This window comes from Gopherus flavomarginatus, chromosome 6 (genome assembly GCF_025201925.1).
Source record: "Gopherus flavomarginatus isolate rGopFla2 chromosome 6, rGopFla2.mat.asm, whole genome shotgun sequence".
In the NCBI taxonomy this organism is placed as follows: Eukaryota; Metazoa; Chordata; order Testudines; family Testudinidae; genus Gopherus; species Gopherus flavomarginatus.
The window spans coordinates 116,878,397-116,902,002 of NC_066622.1; the positions used below are offsets into that span (position 1 = coordinate 116,878,397).

General features: G+C 40.2%; 1 protein-coding gene across 3 annotated transcripts in view; it reads right to left on the bottom strand.

The window, feature by feature from the left end:
* DOCK1 (dedicator of cytokinesis 1) overlaps nucleotides 1-23,606 on the bottom strand; it is a 620,463-nt gene that overhangs the window by 131,125 nt on the left and 465,732 nt on the right. For all 3 annotated transcript variants that reach the window (XM_050959274.1, XM_050959273.1, XM_050959275.1), the window contains 2 exons: nucleotides 17,955-18,055; nucleotides 9,234-9,292 (listed from right to left, as the gene is read on the bottom strand). In XM_050959274.1, the coding sequence (XP_050815231.1) occupies nucleotides 9,234-9,292; nucleotides 17,955-18,055 (160 nt within the window). The remainder of the gene's footprint in view (nucleotides 1-9,233; nucleotides 9,293-17,954; nucleotides 18,056-23,606) is intronic.

The window sequence follows — 23,606 nt, forward strand, 5'->3', positions numbered from 1 at the left end:
CTCCGGTGACAGTTTTCTTGTATCATGCCTGAAAAGTGTCAGAGCCAATATTTCAGAGAACAAACGATAGTGACAAAGTTATTTGTCAGGCGCAACATCAATGTCATGAAGTTCTCTATCTGTCACAATGAGTTTTTCATTGTTCCAAGCTTAAAGATACACAGCAAAGAATAACTAGTATCTCTTGAGGCCTAGACGTGAAAAATAGCAAATTTAAAAAATAATGCATTTAAAATTTTTGATTACTCTTCCTTTTCTATAACAGAATATATTGTTTCTGCCCAAACAGAAAGTCACACAACATCTCAACTGAGTGACCAACAGCTACATTTCTTGACTATGCAGCTTTGAGTCGAATCCTATGAGGTGCTGAGCACCTCATACAAAGTGCTGAGCATCTCACACAAAGTGCTGACATTTATGGGAGCTGTGGGCACACTCAGGACTTGCTTCACACCTCATACATTCAGGTCCTTTATAAGTATCAGCAGAATCTAGGGAAATTGCTGCTGTTAAGTATTCAGTCCTTCTGTTATTTAGAGTGCATTATATTCACACTAATCCTCTCTCACAGGCAATAATCAACAGAGTTTTTAAATCAATGAGGACAGGGGAGGTTTTCAGCAAGTGAAATAAAAGAGAAGAACATGGGGGGGAAAGGGGAGTAAGAGTGATTAGCAAAAATATTAAAATTATTTGTATAATTTTGTATAATTTCATCTGCTGTGTGAAGCCCGTTTAGCTCTTCACCTCATCTGGAGAGTATGTAGATGGCTCCCATCAGAATTTACACTCTATGCTGCATGGAAAAACAAGTACAATAATCTATAAGAACTGTGGAGTCAGCATGCTCCTGTTCTGGATGCTAAGCATATTGCCTCACGAATCAGAGTTACTGTACCCACTTGAGATTTAAGACACAAAGTAGATTCTTAAATACGGGGAAGTTGTAGAGGACCACAAAAAATCAGGATAGAGCAAATGAAAATGTTAACTAATCCTCATCATTACCCTAAATCTACATTACACAAGGAAAAACAGATACTTTGGCTTGTCCAGTAAGATGTGAGCAAACTGTTCAAATGGAAGCAGGTTTAAGCCTCTTACTGACACCCTTCTAATCAGAATTAAAATGATATACTATATGATGTATTTCAGTATATCAGCCATGTACAGAAATACACGTGTATTTGCCATGACAACATGATGCAATGCAATGTTGTGCCACGATATAAAATGTTACAGACAAAATATACAAGGAAACAATCTTATTCTGGGACTCAACAGCATCTACTCCAGCTGTCTGTCACATACAAGGCATATCCCGAGATAAACAAGTGAACAATGAATTCACAGGTGTTTTTTTTCTGAAGTGTGAGAGCTCCCATATACAGATTCAAAATGTGACAGGTTTGGAAGAAAATTTAGGACTCTTGTCTTTGGAAAGGTAATATAATGTGCAGCTGCTTTAAAACTATAGTGAAACAACATTTGTTGTTAAACAGCATGTAAATTTGTGCTTTATTTTGGCCCCTGCTTTGCTGTAGTATGCACTGCATCTTTTAGAGTGCTTTCATCATAGTGCCTTATGATAGATAATAAATTAATTGTACCAAAAATAAGAGATGGAAAACATTAGATAGTTATGGTTTTCTGATTGTGCTCTATACCTGGACACCACAATAGTAATATATGGTGAAAAGCTGGATATTTCTGGTATTCTTTAAGTAATTTCAAATAAGCCCTTTGCCTTTGCCTTCACCGAGAAATATAAAGTATGACACAGTTGCTTTGCACCTGCTCTGGGCTACGGAGCTCCAAAGATATGAAGCCTTAATCACAATATTTGCAGTCATAAACTGACAAGATAAAATGGGATATTTCCAGTCTGAACCTTGTCATTTATTTTTGGATATCAAGTCACAGCTACTTGGTTTCATCATATTTTTTGTACAATGATAGAATAACATCATAAACTTGTTCAAGGACATACAGAAATAATAACTTTTCACTTCTGATTTTGTTTCTGAGCCGTATGCAACAGTGATTTGACTACTCAGTGTAATAAACACTGTCAGATATAAAAGTATCAGTAATAATAGGAATCTGTTTATTACCAATGGTAATTTAGTATTCTTAATCTTTGCTCTGAAATATACGCAAGTAATGCAGAGCCAGGGAATAAGCATTACCAGCCTACTTTTCCCATCAGTAATAAGAGTAAGGTGGGATGTGGAAAGGTTTCTCTTCAATGGAGGGTGCAAAGTGCTAGTTGGAATGGGATTGATTTTCTTATCTGATAGTTAATTTTCTCCTCCTCCTTTTGTTGTGGGAAAAAAACAACAGTTTGCTTAAAATGTGAAACTCCAGCATAAATTAATAATAATACTGTGCTCATCTACAGTATGTTGCAGCTAAGGATCAAGCACAAATAATAAATATTCAGAGCCTCACAACACCTCTGTGAGGCAGGTAAGTATTATAATACCCATTTCACAGGAGGCACAAAGCAATTGGATGACATATCAAAGGTCACTCAGAGTCAGTGACAGGAGTAGATATTAAGAGTCCCAATTCACAGTCCTACTATCTTTATTTAAAACGGGGGAGGGAAATGAGTCACAGAGCTATTGGCCTGCATTAATTTGAACATTTTAAAAGGACTGTACATGGTTGGTGCAAACATATATCTCAAAGGGAACATTTCATTCAGCCTTGAAATAATAATCTGATGGACGGAGAATCTGAGCACTCAAAGGCTACACAGAGGTAAATGATGTGTGTATATGAAAACATAGATTTTACCTTTAATTTTGTAAATTTCTAGGGAGGCACAGAGGTTTAAATATTGCCTCAGCAATAGATGCTGTAGAAATTGTAGAAATTAGTAAAATAAATAATAGATAAATAAATAGCCTTAAGGTTGGAACAGTGAAAGAAGATTTTGGTGAAAACTGGCAGAGACTGAGCTTTGCTGACCTGACATAAGGGAAAGTAATATTGATTTTGCTATCTGTCTGTCAAGTCATATATTATTGTGTACTTTGCTTTATTTTGGTCTCCAGCCACTAATTCACTAAAGACACCTTTAATAAAAAGAGAATTCAGCTGTTCTCAAAAAAGCCTCTTTTTCTATCACTACATAGCTCTGCAACAGAGTGAATGGGAACACTTCCTCCACGTCACATAAATATGCACTCTTTCTCTCTTTATATATGCTGCACTATTTTTTAAAGTTTCAGCAAAACTGATTTAGCTATTTCTGAAGATGAAGTTAGTGTAAAATAGGTGTTTTCTGCTAATTTAAAAAAATCTGATAATTTTCTGAACAGCTCTAGTGCCTCCAAAGTTTGGGCCAGGAACTTGTAATTTGGCAGGTGGAGAGTCCCAGAGTCACAGTGATATCTTCTGCTTTTCCCATGAAATTCCATCCAGCTATGGCTAACATTATACCCAAGGAATATTGCCATTTGCACGTGCACAGCAGAACTTGTACGATATGCCTTAATTTTCTAAAAATTCCAAATGTGTTGTGCATGCTCCCGGGCCCTGCTGACTGTTCTACATCGTTCTGAAGTAGCCACACAGAAAAATCAGTTACTGACCTGTTCTGTAACTGTTGTTCTTTGATATGTGTTGCACATGTCCATTCCACTTCAGCTGAGTGTGGGCACAGTGTACCAGAGTTGGAGATTTTTCCCTGAGTGATATCTGTTGGGGTGGAGCATGCACCCTCTGCTGCCTCATACTGCTGCACAATGGTATAAAGGGTGGAGCCACTCTCAGTTCCTTCTTACCAGAGACACTGATACTGGAGGAAAGGAATGTGGTTCATGGGTCATTTTCATTGCACATGTCCATTCTACTTCAAGTGACTCACAAGAAGTTCAATCTGGAGGTGGGACTTGAGTCTATCTGAACAATGACTGAAGGACTATTTGTCCAAATTTGCTGTCTTTTCAGGAATGCTGAGAAATGGCACAATGAGTCACAAACGTATGTACCAATGACCAAGTTGCAGCCCTATAAATGTCTAATATAGGCACTTGAGCCAGATAAGCTGAAGAAGTTGCTTGAGATGTAGAGGAGTGTGCTATCACTCTGGTTGGTGGGGTTATGTTGGCAGTGTCACAGCACACATGAATACAGGAGGAAATCCATGACAAAATCCTCTCAGTGGAGATGAGAGGCCCTTCATCCTGTTTGCAACTGCCATGAACAGTTGAGATGAGGACCGAAACAAGGCCTGACCAAGTGAAAAGCTAACACTCTTCTGATATTTAAGGTATGGAATCTCTCTTCATCCTTATGAGAATGAGGCTTAGAAAAGAAAGTAGCTAAGTACATCACTTGATTGAGGAGGAAGTACAACACTACTTCAGTAAAAAATTTTGGATGCAGGCATAAGTATACATTGTTCTTATAAAAGACTTTGTAGGGAGGGTCGGCTACCAAAGCTTGCAACTCCCCACTCTTCTCGCAGGGGTAATTGCTACCAAAACCACCACTTTCATGGATAGATGAAGGAAAGAGCAAGTAGCCACTGATTCAAAGGGTGGACACATCATCTTTGATAACACAAGACTTAAATCTCAGAAAGGGATAGGTTCCACCATCTGGGGACATAATATGTCCAGACCTGTTAAGAACTGGAACTCAACACCTTGAATTCTACCTGGCTCTTGGACCAACCTCTCACCAACCAGTTTTTCAGCTACGGGAAATACGTTTACTCTTGTTTTTCTGAGGAACACAGCCACCACTGCCATGCATTTTTTAAATACTTGCGAGGCTGTGGATAGGCCAAATGGCAGGACTGTAAATTGATAATGGAAATAGTTGAGTAGAAATCTTAGGAATCTCCTAAGTGGCTTTGATGGCGAGCCACGTGGAAATACGCATCCCTCAAGTTGAGGGCAATTTTGTTGGGATTTAAGAAGGAGATAATAGAGGTTAGGGTGACCATACAGAAACTTATTTTATTTATTTTATTTGTTCAGTTCTTCGCAGGTCTAGAATGGATCTTAGGCCTTCATTTGCCTTTGAGATCAGGAAGTAAAGTGAATAAAATCCTCTTCTTTGGTGGAATGCAGGAACCTCCTCTATAGCTTCCAAATGGAGATAAGACTGCATCTCTGGGAGCAGGACAGCTTCATGAGAGTGGTGTCTGAAGAGAGATGAGGAAGGAGGGATAGGAGGGAAGGACTGAAATAAATGGAAAGGTGTATCTCTAATTCTACAGTGCTTAGAACCCATTGATCTGTGATAATATGAGTCCAAGCACATAGGAAGTAGGATAATCTGTTGGAAAACACAGGGGTAGGAGAAATTGGTGTGATGTAAACTGACCTCAACCCCGACTGCTTGGCATTATTGAGCTGCCTAAAATCACGTCAGAAAAAGGGAAGTGAGGAGGTAGAGGTCTCCTATGATTCTCCCTTTCTTCCTAGGCTAGTCAGGGTGCCTAGACATGAATGACCAACATCATTGGTATGTTTGAGGGCGGAATTGTATTTCTTTAGGCAGAAGCGTATAAATCCCCAAAGACTATGAAGTTTCCTGTCAGCCTGCTGAGGTAAGAGGGTTACCCTCAAAGGAGAGATTCTGTATAGTCTGCTAGAACTCAGGAGGAAGAACTGATGATGGAAGCCATGAACATTTGTGCATCACTACTGCAGATGCTATAGCTCTAGCTGTTGTATCCAATACAGTTTGAAGAGTGGCCCTAGCCAAAAGCTTGCCATTCTTCAATACAGTCTGAAACTCCTGCCTGGCATCTTCTGGTAATTTGTCCATGAATTTAAGGACATTGCTGCGGAGCAAGGCTTGCTGATTTGAGATACAAAACTGCAGGCCAGCAGTAAAATAAATCTTTCTATTTGGCCCGTCGATTAATTGCAGTTAACTCATGCGATTAACTAAAAAAATTTAATAGTGATTAAAAAATTAAAAAAAATAATTTAAGTTAATTGCAGTTTTAATCGCACTGTAACACAATAGAATACCAATTGAAGTTTATTAAATATTTTGGATGTTTTTCTACATTTTCATATATATTTTATTGTGTTGTAACTGAAACCAAACTGTATATTATTTTTTATTACAATTACACTATAAAAATGATAAAAGAAATTGTATTTTTAATTCACCTCAGACAAAGTGCAATCTCTTTGTTGTGAAAGTGCAACTTACAAATGTATTTTTTTGTTACATAACTACACTCAAAAACAAAACAATGTAAATGTCACAGCCTACAAGTCCACTCAGTCCTACTTCTTGTTCAGTCAATTGTTAAGACAAACAAGTTTGTTTACATTTACAGGAGTTAATGCTGCCCTCTTCTTATTTACAATGTCACCAGAATCTCCATTCAGTCCTCTTGGTTATCATTGGCAAAGATGATGTTATCTGCCACGTTAGCCTTTGCGGGCATCCAAATACAGCTTCGTTTATAGGCAGAGCCCCATAAGAGGTCCCACTGACTCCAATATGTCCACCAATCTATGGGAGCTGTCTTGTACTACCTCCACGTGGATGTCCAGAGAGGAAGCAACTTTCTTTAGCAGGACCTAGTAGGCCCTACAGTCATCCTAAAGGGAGGAGGCCACCACAGATCTTGCTGCTTCATACGGTGATGATGACAAGGAGCTAAAAAGGGAATTGAGATAGATTCTCTTGTACTTCCTCTGTCAGGAAGGATGGTCAGGTTCAGTACCAATCTTGGTACGAGGGGTAACCTCATGATTCTCTGCATGAGAGCTATCCTAATGTCTGTTTAGGGAACTGGAAGGAGGAGGAACCAGGAGGATCTGGTGCTGGGAGAAACTTTCATGGGTTCCAGAACAGCCGTTGGTAGGACGGGGGCCCCAACTTCTATCAGCCCATGGATCTGGGTCCTTGGACCACTGTGGGACTTCTGCCTGGTACCTCTTGTTGAAGGTGAGTGATGCCTTTTATTCCAGGTGTGAGGGGCACAGGAGCCTACTTCCAACTCTGAGGAAGAGTCTGAGTTGCCTGACCAGGAAAGTGTGGTACCACACAGTACTGAGGACTGGTAGTGTCTCTCTGGAGATGTAGGTACCATATATAGCTTGTTGGGCTTGCCTCTGGATGGCACTAGACAAGGAGGACTGGATAGTCTGAAATGGGCCATTATACTGGAGGCTGGATAATGCTACTCGCAAAGGAGCTCAACAAAGACTGCAGATTCATCAGTACCAGATGATTTGTCTCCAAAACTGCTGAAGAATCTGGTGCTGAGAGGCACAGGAGATCCTGCACTGCAGCATATGCCTTTGGCGTCATGGATACTGACCTGTTCTCCAAATGTTGCTGATGTTGCATCAAAGGGGTTGGTACCACAGAATCGGTAGGTCCTGACCACATAGGCACCAGTGTCAACGACTCCAGGCAAGATGAAGTCAGTACTAGGGAGCATCCCTTTTCCAGGGACACACTACCCTGCCTTTCACCCTGCATGCTGGCAGATAGAACTGGGGACCTTGATCTCTTGGTGGAGGCTGGCTCCTTTGAAGCATTTTGTCTATGCTTCTTCCTCGGTAGTGGGGAAGGAGAGTGGTGCTGACTCTCCACAATATCTGTATAGCCACTTCTCTTGGCCCTCGTCCTGAGTGGGAAGGCTCTGATGGTGGACTGAAGGCTGCCTTCATGAGGAGGTAACACAGTCTCACATCTCTGTCCTTCTCAATCTAGGGCTTGTAGTCTCTACATATTTTACACCTGTCCCGGAACAGAACCCTTTCCAAGGCACTTCAAACACCTGGAGTGAGGGTCACTCACCAGCACTTCTTGCCATGGGTGCAAGGCTTAAAGCTCAAAGATAGAGGCATGCCCCAGTACTGGGAGTCAGTACTCAGATATACAGGAACCAACACTCTAAGTCAGTGGCTCTCAACCTTTTCAGGAGTCTGATTCATCTTGTCTACCCTCAAATTTCAGCTCACTTAAAAACAACTTGCTTATAAAATCAGACATAAAAATACAAAAGTGTCACAGCACATTATTACCGAAAAATTGCTTACTTTCTCATTTTTACCATGTAATTATGAAGTAAATCAATTGGAACATAAATATTGGACTTACATTTCAGTGCATAGTATATGGAGCAGTATAAACAAATCATTGTCCGTATGGAATTTTAGTTTGTACTGACTTTGCTTCTTATGTAAAACTAGGCAAATATCTAGATGAGTTGATGTACCCTCTAGAAGCATAGACACTAACTCTGTGGGTGCTCTAGGGTTGGAGCACCGACTTCATGGGCTGGAGCACCCACAAAAAAAAATTGGCAGGTGCTTAGCACTCACCGGCAGCCAGTTCCCTCTCCCCCCAGTGCTTCCCCACCAATCTACTTCTCCTCCTCCCTCCCAGCACCTCCCACATGCTGCAGATCAGCTGAAAAGCTGGGGTGGGAGTGGAGGCTTGAGGGAAGGAGTGGAGTGGGGGCGAGGCCTGGGGCTGAGTAGAGACTGAGCACCCCCGGGGCAAGAAGGAAGCTGGTGCCTGTGTCTAGAAGACATCTGCATAACTCTGGTTGAGAACCACTGCTCTAATTAACATTAAATATCTAAAATAAATAAATAAATGAAACATATTGAAAAGCTCTATTAACTATGCCAAGCGCACTATAACTATATACAAAAAATCTGAAAGGGAGAACACCTGGAAAGCAAGTCAACACAATCCCACTACCAATCATGGGAGGCAAGAAGGAACTGAGGCTGGTTGGGCAGCTTCACCTTTTATACCATCACACAGCAGCATGAGCCAGTAGAGGACACATGAAACTCAACCTTATTGAGTTGTTGGTCACAGCCACAGAGAACTGAACCACCACTGTCAACCAGAATTGTTAGTCGTCAACTTTCATTCTGTCCCTTGTGCATATGAATTATGATACAGTCTCCAGTGACAGGATCATGTACACAGATGAGGATAAAAAAGATTACTGAACAGTTGCCATTAACTGAGCATCAACTATCTTGTGTGAGGCGAGAGTACTGGAGAAAAAATACTGTGTAATCATGTAATAAGACTATCTTAATTAAGCTTGCATGGGAAACTTCAACTCTGGCATTACTTGAATTCTGAGTGTGTGACATTGCAACTATTCCATTATTTTAGGAAAGTTTTTTTTTTAAATGCTATGTAGTTTTAAATGAATATACAAACAAAATGAGCGATCAAAACAAGAAGTAATTCTGACTACTCACCTAGGTTATACCACATGTCTCTGATCTCAAAACCAATTTGCCTCCTCATGTCACCATACCTAAAAAAAGAACACATTTCTTTATAAATGGCAGTAGGCAAAATGAATTGGATATGACAATTTGAGTAGCATTTAAAAATTCTTAAGATCCCTAAAATTCCAAAATACCAACTTATACTAATAATACAATTAGCACCATTCATTTAGTACTCTAAAACAGACAGTGGTATAAGCCACCCAGAAGAAGCATGGTAGCATAGTCAGGAGCTATGGCTCCCAGGCTTGGGTTTTAATTTCTACACTACTAGCTCTCCCTTGAAGGAAATATATTGCGATTTCTACAAAAGAGGTCACAGAAATGAGTCACCTGCGGGAATTTCTCTTTCCCATATCTGCATATTACATAACTGTCCTTTGGGACCATGGGGGTGGTTGTGTAGATTAATGAGAGTATTTTCCGTTTTTCAGTCTCTAATGGTGGGAGAAAGCATACTGTACAGCTTTACAACCTAAAGAATATTTTATTTTTATACATATTCTTAGCATAATATAGATTGTCCTAGCAAATGAAATGAGAAACACATCACAACATACTTACACACGAAAGTCACCGGCACAAAGCCACAATCATTTGGGATTTTTGGATTTGAAGTTTATGCTGGGAAGCTGTGATGTCCTGAAACAGGGCTGATGGCATTAACACTTCATATCCCACCCCAATACTCACTACTTAGCAAACTATCATGGAATCCCTCTACAGTAATGAAGATCAGGGCCTAATCCAGCTCCCAGAAATCTTTGCAAAGCTTCCCACTGATTTTGATCGGGGCTGGATCAGGGCCTTAAGTGAGTTCCTAGAATATATTTGCTTGGTGGAGTATACATTTTTAAAACATTGCTTTTCTCATATTAGCAAAATCACAACATTTGGTAACTGGCAAAGGGTCTCCCTGATATTAGTGTGGGTTAAAGAGATTCTACTGTATTTTTAAAAATGTCTGCTGCTATTTAACAAACATAAAATCCCAGCTGAGTAGGAGTGATATTTGTTACACAAGTAAATAAAATCTTATGCTTCAAGATCCATGACTTTATTGGTTGCTGAGCAATTTCCTCTCTCATTTTATTGCCTAGACAAATCTAATTCTATTAAAATTATAATTTGTAAAACCATTATCACAGAGTTTTATAAATCAGCAAATTTTAATAACTAGTCTTGTCCAAGATCTGATCTATTTACTTTTATTCTCAGACATGAAGAATATGGTGAAAGTCTGTTGATCTCTTACATTTCCTCCATAGTGCAGTGTATAGCACAGATTGGTGGAAAAAGAAACCCTTATAAGGTTCTCACCTTATATGAGTGGGTGAACAATCTCATTTACAATCTCTTCCTCCGAGATTAAAATATAAGGCATTTCCAGTCCGACCACCTCCCAAATTCTCCCTGCTCTTTACTCCTTGAATCTCCTACTGTTTCATGGATGGATACAGGAAATTTGCATGTCTATATGCACACACACACAGATTTAATTTTGTGAATGTATGAAACATTATATACATACATAATTTATCATGCCAGTATTACCTCTACATACATGATGCATGTGTACCTTATAAATGTGTGTATATATACACACACATATATACATAGACACTCTCACAATTTAAATAAATAAACAAAGACACAGAGAGACAAATATATAATGTGGAGGTGATATCCATATAACAACTTGGAAAGGTATGTGAAATTGTCTGGGTATGTGAGAATTAAATATAATTTACTATATGTCTATGACCATATTATCTACCTACTAAGCTAGCTGCCTGGGACCTATTCTAATATTCAATCCCCATTCTCCCAAACAGCTTCAGACACATATAGTAAAAGTAAAAAACAAAAACAAAAAAATTACAAAAGCCTCAGCCTATCAGAGAAGCATTTTCTCCTCCTAAAGTTACCCTTGCCTGAGGCTTGGGATGTGTAATATTCAGTCCTAAACCAGTAATTACCTTTCTGTACATAAAAATGTCATGATTTTGAAGTCTCTTATTTTACAGCCCTGTGGGGCCAGACACAGGAGGGAACCCAGCCTCCTCAGTGGGGTCCAACACTTCCATCTAGCCCTGGAAGGGTATGAGATTATGGATTTTAAGGCTGTAACATTTCCAGGTTTTTTTAAAAAAAGCTCTCAGGTACATTTTGGAGGTTTTTATAGTCCTGTAATTTGGACTCCAGGTTAATAACCTAGCTTTTCTCACACAGGGATATGACAAACAGTCCCAATAAAAACAAATTAAAACTCTGAGTTTACTACAGTAAAATAGATATAATGTATGTGGCACATAGAGAATACACAATAGTATGGTATGAAGGTTTTATTAACATGAGTTTGTGAGTCATCTACATAACTCAGCTGTGACTCCATCTCTCATAACTAATATCAGCATCCCAAACTCATGTCCACAAAATACCACCCCATCATATATTCTCTGTAGTGCATGTGTGTATACATAATTATATACACACACACACACACATATACACACAATGGCTCAGATTTCAAAGCTATCATATGGGGATCTGGATATCCAATTTCCATTGATTTTACTAATGCCTGGTCTACGCTGGCAGGGATCGATCTAAGATATGCAACTTCAGCTATGAGAATACCATAGCTGAAGTCAACATATCTTAGATCAACTTAGAATCACTTATTTTGCATCCTCGTGGCACGGGATTGACGGCCACCGCTCCCCCATCAACTTTGCTTCCGCCTCTCGTTGAGCTGGAGTTCAGCAGTTGACGGGAGAGTGATCGGGGATCGATTTATCATGTCAACACTACACGTGATAAATCGATCCCCAACAGATCGATCACTACATGCTGATCTGATGGGTAGTGTAGACGTACCCTAAGTATCAGAGGGGTAGCCATGTTAGTTTGTATCCACAAAAACAAGGAGGAGTCTGGTGGCACCTTAAAGGCTAACAGATTTATTTGGGCATAAGCTTTTGTGGGTAAAAGCCCCACTTCTTCAGATGTATTGATTTCACTGCAAATTGGGTGTCCAAATCCCTTAGGAACCTTTGAAAACTTCAGCCTATATACAAAATGTAAACTACCTAGATTTTTTCAGACTGCAGTAAGGCAAATCTTGAGGCATGGTTATCTAAGCATAATTATCATGCTTCTTGGAATAAATAATGCTGAAATGGTGCTGGTGGCATGAGACACTACACTCCAGGAAATCACAGCACCCCTCTGCTGTGATATGCTTGCCTATGCAGCTACAGCTGATCTTATTGTGTTCTTTGAGTGGTTTGTGAACATTTTGGGCTTTGAGTGTTTTTGGGTGGAGAGAGGGATTGGCGGGGATTTTAAGTGCCCCTGTCTGGTAGGTGGTTGAACATCATTATTTTGATACCCAATTGCTACAACTACATTCTTTCAGTGGCTACATAGTTTTCATGTTTCAGTACAAGACTGTATAATATTAAGAAAACAGACCTCTTTTAATACAGTAAAGCCCACCCTCTTATGACACAAAGGATTTGCCTTCTGAAAATGGCCACAAACATCTACCACATATGCAGCTTTCAGTATTTAGGCAATGTGCTCACTAATGCTAACTTGTGGTCTTGGCAGAGATCCTATAGAGAGGAAATGTTTTTACAACATTCAGGAGATGGCTGTCACTGTAAGGCCAGATTTGTACTACAAGACTTCTTCCTACAGAGCTATCACAGGGACAAAGGAGAGACAACAGGAAACACAGAGGGGAAATCGAATCAATATCTTAGATGTCTGTATACACACAGTGATTACAAATGATGTTTTAATGGTCAAATAAAGCAAAGGTTCCAAAGCAAGTGTCTCAAACATCATGGTGGGGAGAATAAGAGCTTGAACAACAATATCAAAGGTTAGGGCTCAGGCAGAGAGAGATGCATCCTGGAAGTGAATGGATGGCTGTGCAAATGGTGCTGCGAGGAGGATTTTGCCTTCACTGACCACAGGATCTTGTTCTGGGAAAAAGAACTGCTGAGTGTAGATGGGGTCCATCTACTGAGGAAGAGGAAGAGTGTTTTTGGATACAGATTGGCTAACCTGCTGAGACAAGCTTTAAACTAGGTTCTATGAGGGCAGGAAACAAAACCCCATAAGTAAATCAAAAACATGGAGACCTGGGTGATGAGTTGGAATTTGGGGGGAGCATGGGCAATTATAACATGAATTCAAACTGGAACAGGTTCAGAGACAGGCTACTAGGATGATCCGAGGAATGGAAAACCTGTCATATGAAAGGAGACTCAAAGAGCTTGGCTTGTTTAGTCTAGCCAAAAGAAGGCTGAGGGGGGATATGCTTGCTTTTTATAAATATCTCAGAGGGATTAATATTAGGGAGGGAGAGGAATTATTTAACCTTAGTACCAGTTTGGACACAAGAACAAGTGGGTATAAACTGGACACTAGGAAGTTTAGACTTGAAATTAGATGAAGGTTTCTAACCATTAGAGGAGTGACGTTCTGGAACAGCCTTCCAAGGGGAGTAGTGGGGGCAAAAGACATATCTGGCTTTAAGACTAAGCTTGATAAGTTTATGGAAGGGATGGTATGATGGGATAGCTTAATTTTGGCAACTGATCTTTGATTATCAGCAGATAAGTATGCCCAGTGGTCGGTGATGGGATGTTGGATGGGATGGGATCTGAGTTACTGTAGAGAATTCTTTCCTGAGTGCTGGCTGATGAGTCTTGCCCACATGCTCAGGGTTTAGCTGATAGCCATATTTGGGGTCGGGAAGGAATTTTCCTCCGGGGCAGATTGGCAGAGGCCCTGGAGGTTTTTCACCTTCCTCTGCAGCATGGGACACGGGTCACTTGCTGGTGGATTCTCTGCAGCTTGAGGTCTTCAAACCACAATTTGAAGACTTCAATAACTCAGGCATAGGTTAGGGGTTTGTTATAGAAGTGGATGGGTAGGGTTCTGTGGCCTGCTTTGTGCAGGAGGTCAGACTAGATGATCACATTGGTCCCTTCTGACCCTAAAGTCTATGAGTCTATAACAGGGACAAAGGAGAGACAACAGGGAACATAGAGGGGAAATCAAATCTGTATCTTAGATGTCTGTATAATAATGCAAGAAGTATGGGGAATAAACAGAAAGAACTAGAAATACAAGTGAATAATTACAACTATGACGTAGTTGGAATCACAGAGACTTGGCAGGATAATACACATGCCTGGAATACTGGTGTAGAAGGATACAGCTTGCTCAGGAAGGACAGGCAGGGGAAAAAAGCGAGTAGGTGTTGTCTTGTGTATTAAAGATGCACACACTTGCATTGAAGTTGAGATGGAAACAGGAAGAGACTTGTTGAAAGTCTCTCGGTAAATATAAAAGGGTAAAAAAACCCACAAGGGTGATGTCATGGCAGGGATCTACTGTAGACTACCTAACCAGGAAGAAGAGGTGGATGAGGCTTTTTTTTTTTAAACAATTAACAAAATTATCCAAAGCACAGGACTTGGTGGTGATGGGGGACTTCAACTACCCCGTCATCTGTTGGGAAAATAATACAACAGGGCACAGATTATCCAACAAGTTCTTGGAATGCATTGGAGAGAACTTTTTATTTCAGAAGATGGAGAAAGTAACTAGAGGAGAGGTTATTCTAGATTTTATTTTGACAAATAGGGAGGAACTGGTTGAGAATTTCAAGGTGGCAGGCAGCTTGGGTGAAAGTAATCATGAAATGACAGAGTTCATGATTTTAAGGAATGGTAGGAGGAAAAAGCTGTATAAAGACAATGGATTTCAAGAAGGCAGACTTTAGAAGAGAGTTGGTAGATAAGATCCCATGGGAAGCAAGTCTAAGGGGAAAAATAGTTTGAGAGGGTTGGCAGTTTTTCAAAGAGACATAATTAAGGGTATAAGAGCAAACTGTCCCAATACGTAGGAAAGATAATAAGTATGACAAGAGATCATCCTGGCTTAACCAGGAGATCTTCAATGATCTGAAACTTAAATAAGAGTCCTATAAAAAGTAGAAACTAAGTCAAATTACAAAGGATGAATATAAAAAGCAACACAAGCATGTAGGGACAAAATTAGAATGGCCAAGGCACAGAATCAGATTAAACTAACAAGAAAACATTCTACAAATACCTTACAAGCAGAGGAAGAAAAAGGACAGGGTAGGCACATTATTCAGTGAGGGGCGAAAGATAATAACAGAAAATGTGGAAATGGCATAAGTGCTAAATGCCTTTTTCACGTCAGTTTTCACCAAAAAAGTTATTAGCAATCGGATGTCTAATACAGTGAATGTCAATGTAAATATGGTATGATCCGAGGCTAAAATAGGGAAAGAACAAGTTAAAATTAGACAAGTTAGATGTCTTCAAGTTGGCAGAACCTGATGAAATACATCCTAGAATACTCAAGGAGCTGACTGAGGAGATATCTGAGTCATTGGTGATTATCTTAGAAAACTCATAAAAGACAGGAGAGATTCCAGAGAACTGGAAGAGGGCAAATAGAGTGCCAAGCCATAAAAAAGGGAATAAAGACAACCCAGAGAATTAGAGAAGGCAGCTTAACTTCAGTACACAGAGAGAAAATGGAGCAAATAATCAAACAATTGATTTGCAAACCCCTAGAAGATAATAAGGTGATAAGTAAAAATCACATGGATTTGTCAATACCAAATTATGTCAAACTAACCTAACAGCTTTCTTTGACAGGGCAACAAGCCTTCTGGATGGGGGGAAGTGGTAGATGTGGTATGTCTTGATTTCAGTAAGGTTTTTGATACTGTTTTGCATGATCTTCTCATAAACAAACTAGGGAAATATTGCCTAGATGGAGCTACTACAAGGTGGGTGCATAACTGGTTGGAAAACCATTCCCAGTAAAGCTGGTAAGGCGTATTGAATGGCGTTCTACATGGATTGGTCTGTGTCCAGTTCTGATCAATATCTTCATCACTGGATCACAAGCTAAATATGAGTCAACACTGTTGCAAAAAAAGCAAACATCATTCTGGGATATATCAGCAGCAGTGTTGTAAGCAAGACACAAGAAGTAATTCTTCTGCTCTACTCCTTGCTGATACCTCGATTGGAATAGTGTATCCAGTTCTGGGCACCACATCTCAGGAAAGATGTGGACAAATTGAAGAGCAACAAAAATGACTAAAGCTCAAGAAAACATGACCTATGAAAACAGATGGAAAAAATATGATTTAGATGCCAAGGAGGAGTAATTTATCTTTCCTTTGGTTAAAATAAAGATTCAGCCTTAAAAATGTGAGCACATTTAATCCTAATGATGAATCTTACCTGTTGCCTCCCATACCACTTATGGCTGCCATCTAGTTGTAGCCTAAAAGAGCTCTGAGATTTGGGCCATGACATGATTTCAAGGACATTTTGGCGTGAGGACTGGTGCTGAGTGGGGGACTGTCGGGTAGGAGGGTCCCCCAAGAGCAAGGCATTCAACTCTGGGCACCACTGGTTTCAAAGGCTGTGAAGCTGGCTCTACAGGTCCTAGCAACAACGGTTTACTTGCTTCAGCTGAGTGCTGTGTGGGCAGGAGGACAGAGAATTAGGAAAGGGAGGAGGTCTAGTTTGGCTGAGTTGGGGTGGAACAGGGGGAAAGTAGCAGACAGTAGAGGGGGCCTGTGTGAATTGCTCTTTTCTTTCCCCTCCCAGGTCTCTCATTGGATTTTTTGGGGACTTTACCTCCCCTCAACTAGATGGCCCAACCCACAAGGGGGTTCTTCATGAACCAATTAAAGAAATGCCCCATACGTTGAGTAGCACTACACTGAGCTATGCTGCCTCTTACTACAACACAGACATACTGCACTTCTTTGCTGTCAGGCAAAACTAACAGTGACACAAAAGGCTACATAAGCACAAGGGTGCTGAGATAGATGTGGTGAGGGAACTATAATATTGAACTTCCTAGCATGTGTGCCATTAATGCAGTGTTTTGGTTGAAAATTTAAATACAGATTTTTGCACTAATTTATTAAAAATATTTGGATTTTGAAAGAGTCCACACACATTGTTTAAAACCAGTACACTGATTTTTATTGTCTCTAACTTATTTGCTCAGTGAAGGAAGCACACACTATGCCTGAATTTAAAGAAATGGAGGCAATAATACAGTGGGCAAATCCTCTGTATTCCCAAATCTTTGTGTCTTCTCATTTTGACAGGTTTTATTTGCTGTGAAATTTAGAACTTCAGTCCAGACAGTTCAAATTCCCTGTCCAGAGGTAGCAATGTAATCCCTTTTGACCAGGAAACCGTAAAAGTCTGCAGCTATGCAACAAAACATTCTTCCGGGGTATCACAGTGACACTGACTGTTTCACTGTAAAAGGCCTTTAGGAATTAGGCAATAAAGAATACAAGTGAAATGAGATTAGAATAAGCACAAACCTAAAGAGGATTTAAAAAATCTACTTTTGGAACATGTTCATACTTCTGAAAGTCTTGACTAGGAACGTACTGCAGCATAAGCCATTTCAGACCTTGATTCACTGGTAGGAACATACGTTATATTTGATTCATAGTTTTAAAATCAACATTTCATTACATCACGATTACATGTAAATTTGTATGGATTTATCCAAGGAACCAAAGTAAAATTATGTTAATAGTCACTCAAGTTCTTGCTGATGGTTTATATTGAGACTAGGACTTACTTGTTAAGTATTTTGGCTCTTTTAGCACTTGAAAAATTCTCCAGTTGTAGAGATTCTTGTGTAAGAAAAGCAACAGCCAGGTGGAAGTAGTTGTTCCAAAGCTGAAAATCAGAGAGATGCCAAGAATAAATACTATTAAATCTCTGAAGTGTTCTTCTACACACCTACAAAACATCTTAAAATACACAATTTATGCACATAAATATTAATAGAAAAAACAGACATCACCTTCTTGAAGAGATCTTAGTCCATCTCCATACTGTTTATATTTTTAATGAAACAAAACAGTCCATTTACACAAAATCAAAGGCATTTTGATTATTCAAACACATGAAATATGAATACGAGTGTGTGTGATGTTTTATATATATTTGACACATCCATAATTTCATGCATCTATGAATGAGACTGTGTGTGTGTGTGTGTGTGTGTGTGTGTGTGTGTGTGTGTGTGTGTGTGAGTGTGAGAGAGAGATAGAGATAGAGAGAGATTTAAGTTTACTGAATGTCTATTAAAGTTTGCTGAAGGACAGACAGGGTTGGCTGCTCCTTGTGCAATTATCTTTGGAAATACTTACAGGAAAACAAGTCTGGAAGGGACCTCCTGGGTCCCCGAGTCCAGTTCCCTGCTATCACAGGCAATCCCATCCCATCATCCCATTCATAAATGTATCAAACTCCATCTCAAAATTAATTAGGTTGTTTGCTTCCATCACTACTGGAAAGTTGTTCCAAAACCTCACTCCTCTAATGATTAGAAAGCGTCTTCTAATTTACAGCTTAAACTTATTCATGATCAGTTTATACCCATTTGTTCTTGTGCCAACATTTTCCTTTATTTTAAATAATTCTTTTCTCTCTCTGGTGTCCTCCCCGCTGCTCCAATGAACTTACGAAGAGCAATCACATCCTCTCTCAGCCTTCATTTTGCTAGGCTAAACAAGTCAAGCTCTTTTAGGTCCTGTCCTAAGACAGATTCTTCATTCACCTGTTCATCCTAATAGCTCTTCTATGCCACTGTTCCAGTTTGAAGTAATCTTTCTTGAACTTGGGTGACCAGAACAGTACACAGTATTCCGAATGAGGCCTTATCAATGCCTTGTAAAATGGCATTAACACTTCCCTATCTCTACTGGAAATACCCTGCCTCATTTGTCCTACGATCACATTTGCCTTTTTCATGGCTACATCACATTGATGGCTCATAGTTACCCGATGATCGACTAATACATACAGGTTCTTCTCCTCCTCTGGTGTTTCTAACTGATGAGCCTCCAGCTTACAGCAGAATTTCTTGTTAACAGTCCCTAAATGCACAAACTTGCACTTTGTACTATTAAATTTCATCCCATTTCTATTACTCCAATCCTCTGAGTCAGGCAGTTCTTCCTGTATAATATTCCCATCCTTTCTTGCATTGATTATGCCTCCCCACTTCATGTGATCAGCAAGTTTCATTAGCACACTCCTCCTTTTTGTGACAAGGTCATTAATGAAAATGTTAAATATAATCAGTCCCAAGACTGATCCTTGAGGAACTCCATTAGTAACTATCAAAAGAAGTTTCCTATAATGAATCTCAACAAATCACAACACTGTAATGTTAACAGTCTCCAGCCCGCATTCCACTCTGTGAGGCTACCTCAGAACTTGGTTTCAAAGAACCATTGCCAGTATTCGCTCCTATTGATACACTATCCACTGCAGACCTCTGTCATAACATTTCTTTCCAGATCTGGACCTTAGCGTTCAAAATATGGGTGTTAGCATGAAAACCTCCAAGCTTAGTTACCAGCTTGGACCTGGTATCGCTGCCACCAGCTAGGAATTATACAGTGCCTAGCTCACTGTGGTCTCCCCAAAACCTTCCCTGGGGGACCCCCAGACTCAGATGCCTTGAGTCTTACAACAAAGGGAAATAACTCCCTCCCCTTGTTTCCTTGTTACTTCCTCCCAGGCTCCCCTCCCTGGACGACCCTAGGAGATTCCCTGCTTCCAGTCCTGGAAACACAAGTACCGAGAGATCTCATCTCTCCCCCTCACCCAGAGGGTATGCAAACACAAAGAGATTTTTCCCTTGACTTCTTCCTCCCACCAATTCCCTGGTGAGCTGCAGACTCAATTCCCTGGAGTCCCCACTAAAGAAAAACTCAAACAGGTCTTAAAAAGAAAGCTTTATATAAAAAGAGTGAAAAAGGACATAATATATAGTTTTTGTAATAAGATGACAATATACAGGGTCAATTGCTTAAAGGGAAAAAATGAATAAAACAGCCTTATCCAAAAAGAATACAATTTAAAACACTCCAGCAACTACACACATGTAAATACAAAAGAAAAACAATATAAACCTATTGTCTTATTATCCTTGTACTTACAACTTGTAATTAGAAGATTAGAAAGCCTGGAGATAGAAAAATCACTCTCAGAGCCGAGAGGGCACAGACACAAGACAAAGAACTCACACCCAAGACTTCCCTCCACCCAGATTTGAAAAAGTCTTGGTTCCTGATTGGTCCTCTGGTCAAGTGTTTGGTTCCCTGTGTTAACCCTTTACAGGTAAAAGAACATTAATCCTTAGCTATCTGTTTATGACAACCTCAAAGCATTTTCCTATGTATAAATAATTAAATAATAAATAAATAAATAAAGTGCATGCATTTATCTGATTAAAAACTAAATTTATATGCAAATAAGGTATGGCCCTCATGCTCTTGGGAAGTTGCCAACAGGTCTCCCAGCGCTACAAAGGTTGTGCAAGATCACTGTTTTTATTTTTTGCGGTGGCAGACATAATGTAAGGCGTACTTATTGGAAATATAAATTTTTCAATACTCTCTAAAAATATTTAATTGATTTTTAAAATTCTACTGCCATAAAGAAATCTCTAGGTGACACAAACAAAATAAATTAGTTTAGTCTGGTATTTCTTATAGTATCTCCTAAACTAGAGCAAGGGAGAGAGGGAAGGAGTCCGGTTATGGTTCACCAGTTCTCTGGGCTAGCTCCAGATTCAACATGACATTCAGCAACCCCTAGGGTGCTCTAAGTGATGTCACTGACATAAGGTTTTTAATGGGTCCTATGCTAGTAGAGGATCAGGGCCGCCCAGAGGATTCAGGGGGCCTGGGGCAAAGCAGGGGAGCTGCGGCGCTTGTACTCACCCAGCGGTGGTCCGGGTCTTCGGCGGCATTTCAGCGGCAGGGGAGCCCTTCAGTTGCTCCGCGTCTTCGGCAGCACTGAAGGGCCCCCCGTCGCCGAAATGTCGCTGAAGACCCGGACCACCGCCGGGCCAGGGCTCGCAAGGCCCGGGGCAAATTGCCCCCCTCTCCCCTTCCCCCTTGGGGCGGCCCTGTAGAGGATAGGCATAGATGAACTCTGCTCTGTCACACCCTCTACCTGCCTTCCCTATACCAAGAAGGGTGGAGTGCTACAGGTGGAGGACCCAGCTGTGGCATGTCTGTGCCAGCAGCAAGTTCTCTAACAGCAGAAAGCTGCACATTGGTGACCAGATTATGGCCCTTTTGCACTGTTGCTGTAAAGAGAATCTGGCCCACTATGTTATTCAGGCTTTGTTGACTGAACAGTGGACATGATGGTTCCACAATGAGAAACCCTGCAACGGATCCTCAAACGTTTAAATCTTGAAGTGTTAGCTGATCTCAATTGTCAAGACAGAACAAAAGCAGAGAAGCAGTCTTTAAGGTAGTCAGGCCCCAAATCAGTGCAGAGCTCTACAGATCAATAGTTATATACTGAATTAAGTTAAAAGAGTGGACTTGTTACTCCACACTAACTCCCTGCATGGACACTTTTACTGTGCACTAAAAGTTCCTTTGTGTGCATTAGCTTAATACACTTTGGAAATATACAAAGCTAAACCACCTCAGGGCACTCTTTGTGCACAGTAAGAGTGTCCACATAGGGAGTTACTGTTGACTAGCTAGCGCACTCAATTCACACCCTAGCTTACTGAGCACTAACTTCCCCGTGTGTCTTCATTCAAACCTCATACTCAGGCAGACACTAGTAAAATTGAGAGACTGCACTGTCCGAGTTTGATGAAAAGGTAACTTAGGGTTGAGTATCTTCAGCATATTGATGGAAGAGCAAATTAAACTACCTCACCATATCTCCTAGTAATTTCACAGTAGCAGGAGGATGAATGCACAGAATAATGCAGTATTCCTCATAGGAGAATTCTTGGAGAAGAGCTGGATCATCTCAGAGAAACTAATAGAGACACCCAATGTGCCACTGCCATCTATATCTACACGGGGTCACAACCAAAACAATTCCTTGTGGTGGACAGTCATAGGCAGATGAGAGATTTAAAATAATCAGCAAGGACTTCTTTTTATTGTTCTTTACCCAGAGATCACTTACCAACCAGACCAGGACTTCTAGGACAGTCATGACATAAATCAAATTGAAACAGGTCCAGGAAATCTGAGATCACTAGATAATACCAGAGCTATCACACCACAACATCCTGAATAACAGATTGTTTACACGAGAAAGTTGCACTGATTTTAACCTCAGGTGTAGTTTTATATTAATTTAATGAAACTGGGACAAAACAGTGCGTGGACATGCTTATTGTGTTATGAATGGTTTATCTTAAACAGATTCCTAAACAATTTAAAATGAACTGAAATAAGGGTTGTTTAAACCAAAATAGGGGCATTCACACAGCCTTTTACATGAGTTTAACTAAATTGGTTTAAAAAGTATACCGTAAGTTAAATAGGTGCAATTTTCTCATCTAGGCAAGGCCCAACTTTCCATCAAAATGGAACATGAGAGCAGGGCTGTAATGAGGATGATTATCAGTATCAAGACACGGCTTGATGGCCCCAATAATCACTTCTTTGAGATACACTGGAATCTTGCCCTCAAAATTTGTTGATCTTCTTTTTCTAATAACAGATCCGCTGTTTTTAGTACCTGAAAGGTGCATGGCTCCAATGAGTAGATTTCACTTGAAGTTCTTTAAATAGCTCTGGAAATTCAGTAGGTCAGGTTGACTGAAACTCCATGTTGTAGTTGTGCCTTCTCTCACACCCCACACATGCAAAACTGCCAACTGCAGAAGCAGCAAATTTGGCCCATATGTGAGATTTGCCACAAATTAGGTAGAAAACTGCTCAGAGCAAGAAACACTTAACTCTGATTTCAAGTGCAGACAACCTAGATTCACCTTGCTGTTTACCACCCAGAACTGTTCTACTGACTGAAACTTCATAGATGCTAGGGTGGAGAAGAGGGAATTTTTCTTTGCCTACATTATGACAATGGCATAAGACTATAATGTGATAAGTCAGAATAAAAGTATGATTTCCACTACGGACATGTTAGTCTTCACCTTTCATCTGCTGCAATGTCATTTGTAACTTATCTCCTTGCAACTAAACCTGCCAAAATTAACTAAATGAAAATGAGTGTCACACATGGCAGGCCACGGCATTTCCAACACTGAACAGGATTTTTCCTGTTACTCAAAACAAGAAGCAGTCTTTCAGTCACACTGCTTCATGTGCTCACACAGCAGTTTTCCAGGCAAGGAGAAAGGCAGTGGAGTGAAACTGACTAGGACCACCTGGAAGAAATGATGTGTGAGTTCAACACAATTAGTGCTAATAAGAAAGGGACT